Source organism: Palaemon carinicauda, chromosome 3 (assembly GCF_036898095.1).
Source record: "Palaemon carinicauda isolate YSFRI2023 chromosome 3, ASM3689809v2, whole genome shotgun sequence".
Taxonomy (NCBI): domain Eukaryota; kingdom Metazoa; phylum Arthropoda; class Malacostraca; order Decapoda; family Palaemonidae; genus Palaemon; species Palaemon carinicauda.
This window is the reverse complement of record NC_090727.1, coordinates 118,154,287-118,164,166: the sequence shown is the minus strand read 5'-3', so window position 1 is coordinate 118,164,166 and position 9,880 is coordinate 118,154,287. Positions and strand designations below refer to the sequence as shown.

At 34.7% G+C, this 9,880-nt stretch overlaps 1 protein-coding gene across 1 annotated transcript in view; it reads right to left on the bottom strand.

Moving 5' to 3' along the window:
* Positions 1-4,953: 4,953 nt before the first annotated feature.
* The window catches only part of LOC137637809 (uncharacterized), a 34,701-nt gene continuing 29,774 nt past the window's right edge, over positions 4,954-9,880 (bottom strand). The window contains exon 2 of the mRNA XM_068369916.1: positions 4,954-8,319. Coding sequence (XP_068226017.1) covers positions 6,988-8,319 — 1,332 coding nt within the window. The 3' untranslated portion in view covers positions 4,954-6,987. The remainder of the gene's footprint in view (positions 8,320-9,880) is intronic.

Here is a 9,880-nt window from a genome sequence, read left to right as displayed (position 1 = left end):
AGTAAAACAATTATTAAACAGTCTTGATAAAATTATAGGTAAGGTACTTCTATTTAAGATACCATTAACCCCTCCGTGGAAATTACCAGAGATATCTTTTTGTAAATATTTTATTGGTGGTAAAAAAACGACTAAATTAGAGGCTAGGTCTCTTTTTATGGAACATGCTGAAGAACATAGGGAATCAACTTTTATATATAATGATGGCTCCAAATCTGAAGCTGGCGTTGGATTTGGAGTATATAGTAGTTCCTTTAACTCTAGAGGGGCACTTCCTCCAATATCTTCCATATTTACTTCTGAATTTTACCATTTATAGTGATTCAAGAAGTGTCCTTCAAGCTTTAGAAGGTTTTAATTATAGTAACCCTTTAATTTTGAAGATTTTAGAGTGGCTTTTAATTATTGGCGGAAAAGGTATAACAATTCGATTTTACTGGGTTCCAGCACACGTAGGTGTGTCTGGAATTGAAGAGGCAGATTCACTGGCAACGAGTGCTGCAGCCGAGTTGCTACCAAGAAGGTGTCCCATTCTTTGTAATGATTTTTTACCAGCAAATAAGAATTCTATTTATAACAATTGGCAACAGCTTTGGGATACTTTAAGCAAAAACAAGATGAGAGAAATTGTGATTGGTATTTCCCCTTGGAGGTATATTGGGATGCCCCAGAAATGGGAGACTACGCTTTGTCGTCTCCGCATTGGTCACTCCGATGACACACAAGTTTCTGCTTGCTGGCCAACACCAACCATATTGCAATGACAGTTTGATACCTTTGACAGTGAGGCATTTGTTGACTGAATGCCCCACTTATAGCACTGAAAGAGATAGATATCTGTTTGAGGCTCCTTTTGAAAATGGCAGGTTCATCCTTGTCAAGATCCTTGGACATGATGTGTCGTACAATGCCAGTGGCATTTTTAAATCTATATTAGAAGCAGGTCTTCTTAATGATGTTTAACTTTTATAACATTTTTACTTCTAGTGACATTTTTAAATTTGTATCAGATGCAGGTCTTAATGCTATTTAACTTTTATAACATAATTACTTCTCTGGTTTCAATTGAATATTCTTTTAATCTTTATTTATAATGAGCGACATCGGCGTCAATGACCTTCGATGTCAGGATGCCAGAGAACTTCAAATCAATCAATCAATAGGAAACTCTGAGTATGCATCATAATTAAAGCAACATCGAGGCCTTCATTCAGGGGGAACAACTAACCAGTCAGTTATAACCATGTAGAGTGAGGTATGCCAACAGTGATATTGATACTCATTCACCACGTGAGCTAGTCAATGTTACATCAGATAAATAAGCAAATGAATAAACAAAAGTGTACCTTTAAGTACATTGAAGCATGGAGTAGAACTTTGATTGAAATTTGAGACTGAGTGTTAAGCGGACAGTTCAAGATTCCTGAAAACTGTAACACGAACAAAGGTATTTAACTCTTCTTCAGAAAACACCAAACCTCAACATTCTTTCAAAGATGAAGATAAAGCTAAAGAGTCAGAGGTGTTTGCAAGAATTCTAGCAGTGAAAATTAAAATAAATATCAAATGTGACCTTCAGTCAATTTTATCTTTCCCAATTACAAATGTGCCCCTCTTTCTTGCTCATATTGATGAAACTCCATACTAGACAGACCATGCAACTCTCACTAAACTTCTTTCCAGAAACCAGGACAGAATTTTGACTGACATCACTCTGCCTCCAGTCAGTGCCACAGCAAATCATCTTATGGAACTAGGGTCAGGGATATGCTTGTCAAAGTATGTTTCTGAAGAGGGTTTCTGAAGAGGGGAAGAAATACATCTAATGCTAGATCAGTATGTATCCCCATCTATTAAAAATCCGGAAAGGAAATATCGTAGTGGAAGTTATCAACCCACATTTTTTATCAGAGGACAAGATCAAGCACAGTGACAGTTCGATAGATCTAAAGAACATCACATTTAACTAAGAGTTTGCACTCTATTAGGTAAAAATGGAGGAAATTACAATATGGACCAGTTATGGTAAGGGAAGTTTTGTGTCACATGGTAGTGAATTTTAAACTTCATGTTTGCTGAGACAGAGGTTGGTAGCGAGATTCAAATTAATGAGCCAAGTCACCTACAGGCCCAGCATAAGGAAGCTAACACACATTGCTTTCCATGTGAGGAGAATTCACAGGATGGCCATTATGGAAAGGTCATCTGGTACTGATATGTTGGCTATCCTTATTGGCATCATTGAACGGTCAGATTGCATGTCATTGATAATTGACTATGGCTCAGGTAACCATTGCAATTACATCAATGTTTTCCTTATTGCTGCTTGACTTTAAGAAAAGCACTCTGGCCTAACTGAGGCTCTCATAGACTATCATTCCCTTACTGGATGGGATTTTATATCTACTTTCTGCTTTCAACAGAATGAGAAAGGTGAAACTGTTTCAGGTATTAGAAGCAGTTACTGTAGAAATTTATGTAAAAGCATTGTGCCAGACGTCAATGAAATCAGCTATGGGGCCTTCACGAGTTTGCATGGGGGTATCCACACAGATCCGTTGGCGAGGATGAAGAAGGCTACCTGTGCCTCCCTTCCTCCATGCTATGAAATGCTTACTCATCCTATCAAAAGAACAAATTTTGTGGATAAAATTTGGAAAAAGCTAATAACGTTAATCCTACCAGTGGGGAGAGTCCAATCAACTATGGCTGGATGAAAACTGGGGATGGCTTCCAGCCTGTATGGTTCACTGGAAATCTTGTCCCAACCCTATAACTGAAGCTGGAAATGGAGAGGATGGAGTACAATGATGGCTGAGGAGGATGAAGATTCAGACGGTATATGGAGTGAGGCCAGTGATAATACCGAGGATGAGGACAATTAATGTGATATTTTCCTACCTACTATACCTAAATTATTTTCAAATGAGATTAAATTCAAAGGGATAGCAGCTAATAATCTCAATTCATAATGCCTCTGCACCATAAGAGGATTGCGTTTGAATCATTAACATTATTTTTCATTTCAAAATTTTTTATAAACAAGGAGAAAATATACAGGTTTATTATCAGCTGCAAAACTATTAGGTTTAATAGCCTACATCTTCCTGAAGTGTTGAGACAAACAGAAAATTAAGATCATGTGATACACATGAGTTTCTGATAATATTACTAGCTAATTTTGTGTGGGGTTAATGTAATAAATATCACTCACATCTACCCAGTTAGTAACGAATTCTGCTTTTTGTATCTGAGTTTGACCATTTGTTCAGTTTTGTTAATTTTTATCAATATTAGAATATGTTAACACTGCTATGAAAAGATATTCAGAGAAGCGATGCTAATTTTTTTTAGTAAAATTTCTCATTGATTTAAATTATCTGTTCATATCTGTAAAGTAGATGTTTTTATATTATGAAGATTTTCACCTAATGAATTTAGTATGTAGGAGACTCCTAGGGACAGGTTTAGCCACTTTCTAGCCTTGCCTGTTTTCTTATAAATAAATCTAAAATTCTTACCTCGGCCAGACTAATCAAGACCATTTCTAGCCTTGCCGCTGGTCACATAAATGTCATTTTTGCCCTGGGTTTGATTTAGTGTTGCTGTCAGGGTCAAAACCCTACCATAAATGGCTGCCCTTGTCCATTTAATGTGTAGAAGACTCAAAGGACAAATTGAGACCATTTCCAGCCATGCTGCATTACACAGGAATAAATGTGATGTTTTCCTTGGGATGGGGCTTGCTGTTGTGGCCAATGCCCCACCCAAAAGTGACTGTCATTCTCCATTCAGTAGTCAGGAGACTCCTGTACACCATTCTAAGCTACTTTTAACCTTGCCAGAGTTCACATGAATAAAGGGGATTTTTACCCCCCCCCCCACTATGAGGTATTGGGGGTTCATAGCTCCACCAGGAATACAGAAAATGAATTATATGAGAGTAAATCTTGAAATTAGTAATTTTTAACATTTTCCCGTATTCCAAATGAATAAAAGCTCTAGGGTCCCACTCTACATGTAAATGTTATGATCCAATCAACCACCTAAATGACACTTATAATCTCCCAACCATCCATTCGTTGAGATAGTAATGAGAGAGAGTTATTGAACTTATGGGGTCCTTTGACTAGCCATAAAGTACTCCAGTATATTGGATCCCTCTCTACTTACGGCTCATTTATTCTTTGCCTACAGGTACACCGAATAGTCTGACCTATTCTTTACACGTTCTCCTCTGTCTTCATTCACCTGGCAATAGTGAAATAACCTAACCATTCTTCACTCAAGGAGTTAACTACTGTACTTTAATTGTTCAGTGGCTACTTTCGACTTGGTCAGAGTAGAAGAGAATCTTTAGCTATGGTAAACAGCTCTTCTCGGAGGAGGGCACTATAAAATCAAACCATAAGGCTTCTCCGGTCTTGAGTATTGCCATAGCCTCCGTACCATAGTCTTTCACTCTCTTGGGTTAGAGTTCTCTTGCTTGAGGATACACTCAGGCATACTTCTATCAGTTTCCTTTCCTCACTGGGCTATTTTCTCTCTGTTGGAACCCTTAGGCTCATAGTATCATATATAACTAACAAGTAATAATATTGATAAGTTTTATATATATATATATATATATATATATATATATATATATATATATATATATATATATATATATATATATATTAATATCGCAGACTTTGCCCAGGCGTTTATAATCTTTGGCAGTTTACTTATAAAAGTAAGCAAACTATCACAGACTGCTAATGTTCCAATTTGAAGCCAAACAAAACCATCACCAATTCATCCCCTTTCTCTTAATATAAAATGGAATGTTGTTGATGAGGGTATATAAATGATATGCTTTGAATACCAAATATATTTTAACAATGGGTCTTCAAGGAAATTAAAACAGAAAATTGTATCTACGTTAATTTATTTCTGCTCATAATTCTCAAAGAATAAACAGGTTAGTCAGTACTGACATACTTTACAATGTCATCGTTTGAAACAATTTCATAACTTCTTATTGAGAAATAACACTAATTTTCCTTCTTTAGGACTAATACTATTTACTTATAACGCTAATATTTCTTCTTTAGGATTAACACTTTTTTTGTAATTACATTATTTTTTTATTTTTAGGATTAACACTGCTTATAGATAACTTATATATGACACTAATTTTTATTCTCTAAGATTAACACTACTTATAGATAAATCTAATTTTTCAGCTTTAAGATTAACACTATTTACTTATAGATAAATCAAATTTTTCTTCTTTAGGACTAACGTTATATACTTATCGCTAATCTACACCTGTTATAATTGGATGACCATCCTTTCAACCTTCTTTATGGACCCCGTCCTTATGGGTTTTACAATACCAGTTCATTAGTTTAAACTTTAAAGTATACCCAATTCCTTTGCCTTAAAAGTAGTATTTCTGTATTTTTACGTTTCTCGGATATATGAATCAAGGTCAATAGACCTTAGCATGAATAGCTAATTGGGGTATGGTCTTTTTGGAGCGTTCTGATAAAATTAACGCAAGTGGCCCACCTCACCTGCTTTCACACTGCAGGATTTAGTTCTATATTTTTTCGACAATGATGGTAAATCACTAATTCACGCATACCTGTTTTTCATCCGTAATTCTTAGTTCAACACATTTTTAGTTGTAATATATTGAGCCGTTACTATTTTTATTAGCACTCCTCATATTATAAAAACCAATAGAGCTTTCTAGAGAACTTCAACCAGTAAAATAATTTTTATAACTTGTGTAATTTTGCACTTACACGAAAATGAAATTTTCTCAAAAAAAAATTACTGATACAGTAATGACATTTTCTCATAATGCCTTATACATGAATAATATTTTCTCTCAATAACTTATACGGAAATTACTTAACTTAATTTGGGTTATTTCTATAAGTTTTTAAGCATGGTTTGTTTGATTACGAACATCAATTCTGATCATAAAGCGACAGGCAAAATAATAATAGCTAATTTAGATACCAATAAAAAATTGCAGCAGTATAGTAACATGGAGCCATTTATTCTCCTTATAAGCGTTTTTCATTATTTACTTGAAATTCTATTTCCGCCATCTCGCGGTTAATTTTCATGAAATACTCGATTTCTCCCACAATTTTCCTCACATTATCAAAGTTATATAAAGACCAACCCTATGCACAAGTTGTATGAAGACCAAACTTGAGAATACAAAAACTCTAAGCTATGAAACTTTAACAGTTTTATGGTCATAAAAAGGTTCAACTAAATGTAAGTGTAGTTGTTCAAGTTTGGGTCGTTATATTGAAAACAAATAACTTTGATTCTGTACAACCTTATCACGGGTATGAACTCATGATAGTTATCCAAGATTGATTATATACCAAAAGTATTACATATAGGCGGTGAGCATTCCTGCAAAGTAGCTTTCTGTAAGTAAGGAGATAATCAGATCCCGTCTGCATCTATCACAAGAGTGAGACCTAAAAGTAATTATGAGGATAACTACCATTTCTCTTTAAATTGAATTCCTTTCATTCTCTTTCTCTAGATAAAGGATTTGTAATAATTAGTGCAAGCTTTGCAAGAACACAATGGATTTTTTTATCATTGCCATGACAATGAATGTAGTTCATTGGCCTAAACAGGTTCTTCCTTGATGAAAATTTGTTAACATTTATATATATATCAAAGTTAATCTTAGCTAAAATTGATTTGATAGTATAACCTTTTCATTACCAAAGATATTAGAATTTACTTGTAAAAATGAAACTCATCTAGTTTAAATAAGTCGGTGTAATTTACACTTTAATTTTCACTTTTCTAAAATTCAAAGAAACTTTAAACATTCTTTATGTTGAATTTACAATAAAATGCTATAATTTCAAGAATTAAAAACAAAACAAATAAATAGATTTGAGTAATATCGTGTTGAAAATTTTTACTGCAACAAATTAACCGTTAAACAACTACATTTTATTTCTGATTATAATGTAAATGGGGGAACCTTTGAAGTATTTGATACCATCCGTTCCTTAAGTACCGTAATCTGTAGAAAATCTCACGTAAGCTGTTATTCTTTTTCTCAAGCTCTTGTATTTGAGCTTCTAATTGCAGTCTACATTCTCTAGTTCGTAAATAATAAGACTTTGGATAAACTTTAGACAATTCTACTGTGTGGTATTTACTAGGCTTTGTCCACTCAGACCTTTTTTCTTTATCATTCTCGATCTTCAGTGACGTGGTATTGGCGGATTCCAGGGTTTGTTTACTTCCACATTTACTTGGTTCATTATAAGAAACTTCAGGTGTAGAAGCAAAGGCACCGGCATAAATTAGACAGGATCTTGGATGACGTAAGTTATAAGGGAGCTCTCCACTGGATAAAGATTGTGCTTTAGGAGTAAAGTGTTCGAAAGCTGGTTCTTCCCCTTCCAAAAAGTTGTTGGTAGGCTGGTTTAGGGAAATAGATGTAGCTTGTGCGACATCTGATCTGCCTGGATAAGACATTGTATAATGAAGTGTTAAAAGAGGACAACTTGAAGCATACGGACATGACTTTAATTTATAATTCTCATGATCAGGTGTAAAGTCTACAGCCATGCCTGATTGAGTAGACTCCATTATGTTGGAATTAATGCTTTTGAACGATTTGGTCTTTGGTTGTGCCTTTTCCAAATTAACCTTACTTGACTTACTTTCAAGCTGGAAGTATTCTGAAAAATCGGTTTCTTTTTGTGAGTAATTGCCTAAAGGCATCAAACTGTTCAATGCAACTTCAGACTGAGTACTGTTACAGTCCAGAGTATTCGAGTCCCAAACTGAATGAGAAAGGCATTCTATATTATGGTCATGCAAACTTAGATTACTCTCCATTGGCCTACCTTTCAAAATATACTTTCCTCTGGATGTTTTCAACATAAAATATTTAGGGAAAGCACATGAACAGTTATGGTGGCGAGAATGCGTATTACCAGAAGTCTTTAGTGCCTTTTCATTGCTGAAGGTTAATTCAGTATTTGGCTGATAGCAGCTGGTACCTCCAAATCCATCAGAGGCAGTTGCATTTACAGACCAAGGCTGTTTTCTTGAGAGAGAACTTTCTCCAACTTGAATGTTATACGGAGAAATTGCATAGCTGGTTGAGGGTTCCGGTTCCACGCGCACCTCAATATCTTGTCCTTTAATCTGTGAATTATTTTTAGGGGTAATTTCCATTGAAGCAAATGGGATTTCTTCTATTTGTTCTCGTTGTCCATCTGTGTCCTGGAAAATGTCTTCTGAAAATGGGCATCTTCCCCTGCATTCCTGTAAAGAAAGCATAAAAGGAAAAGTTAGGGAATATTATATTGAACAGCGTGCAGAGGTTATATACCTTACGAAGACCACTATAAACATAGTCATTAAGGCTGATAATAATTCTGCCAAACTATTTTGAAAACTATTCTGAATGTCGTAAAAGTATTGCTTACTTGACCAACATCAGAACTAAGTTGGAATGGATGGAGATAAGATTACCTAGTTGAATTTCCTTGAGAAGTTTAACTTGTTTAAGAAATATAGGCTAAATTCATAAAGTAATACATGTCAGATGGTCTTACCTTAGGCACAACCACCCCAAGCAAACATCCCTCACGCAGAAAAATCCTTTAAAATCTAAGTAGATCTCAATGTTACGGTATTATACGAAACATGAAAGTGAACAATATGGAAACCATAAATATGGGCTAATGAATCTTATAAGATGAGAAGAGGGGAGTTATGGAATTGAAAAATCCAGAAAGGTAACAGGTAATTTGCAAGAGATGGGTAGTCTTTCGAAGCTGGTCTAGTGTAGAGTAAATACAGAAGTTTATTCATGTATTTTATTTTTGATTTCATATGTGCATGGAAGAAGTGAAGAGCCAACTCTTGAAATGAGTCCATCTCATCTGGGTATAAGCCTGTAATGTAAATTACGTACGCCTTTCGTCATTAATTTCATTGTTTTTTCATTCAAGTCAGTATATGTAAATTTACGTTATTTTTAAGAATTAACTTTTGATTTCACGTATTTGGTTACAAAGTCTTACGTAATCTGTTTTAGTGTTATGTGATTTGTGTGAAATATGAACAAGGGCTTATGTAAATGTTTTTTATATTTTTATGAGGTATTGCGTCATGTTTGTGAGAAAATACGTAATTCTTATTTTGCCATGTGCTTTGGAATGTACTCGAAAACCCAAGTGTTAGATCTTATCTTTCTTTTTTTTTGAGGAAAAGGGTGGGCGAAGCTAGCTGTGAGGGAGCCGTCGCGCGGTTGCGTTGCTACGAGTTCGAAAGAGTAATTTTTGGCAACTTTATGCCCTTAGACCAACCCCCAAGCTTCCAGATCTCGGTCCTAGAATCTTCTGAAAGTAGCTAAGTCTTATGTATGTGACCCCAGGGTTGCATAGAACAGATAGAGGATTCCAGCCTTAATTCATAGCCATCTCCCTCTCTTTCTCACACCCCTCTCGTACTAGCCCAGTGTATTGTTATAAAACTGTTCAGTGAAATCTCAAAGTTTTGGTGTGACGGGTTTTTGTAAACCTAGTGAGTATTTATAAAATTTCTATAAGAGGTTTTGTAACTGGCCCTGTAGAAATGTGAAATGTATTTTTATCGTGATCTGGTTATCTATTTTCATTAAGAATCAAACTTAAATGTTGGTGTAAAATTTCATTTCATATGAAACAAGGGATTGTATAATTTTCATAAGTATTATTTCTCATGTCTTAGTCTAAGGTTTTATGCAGATTTAATATTTAAAGTCAATTGATTATATAATTTTCAGAGCATAACATTTTTGTCTTAATGTAAGTTTTGTTCAGACTTAATATTTTAAGTG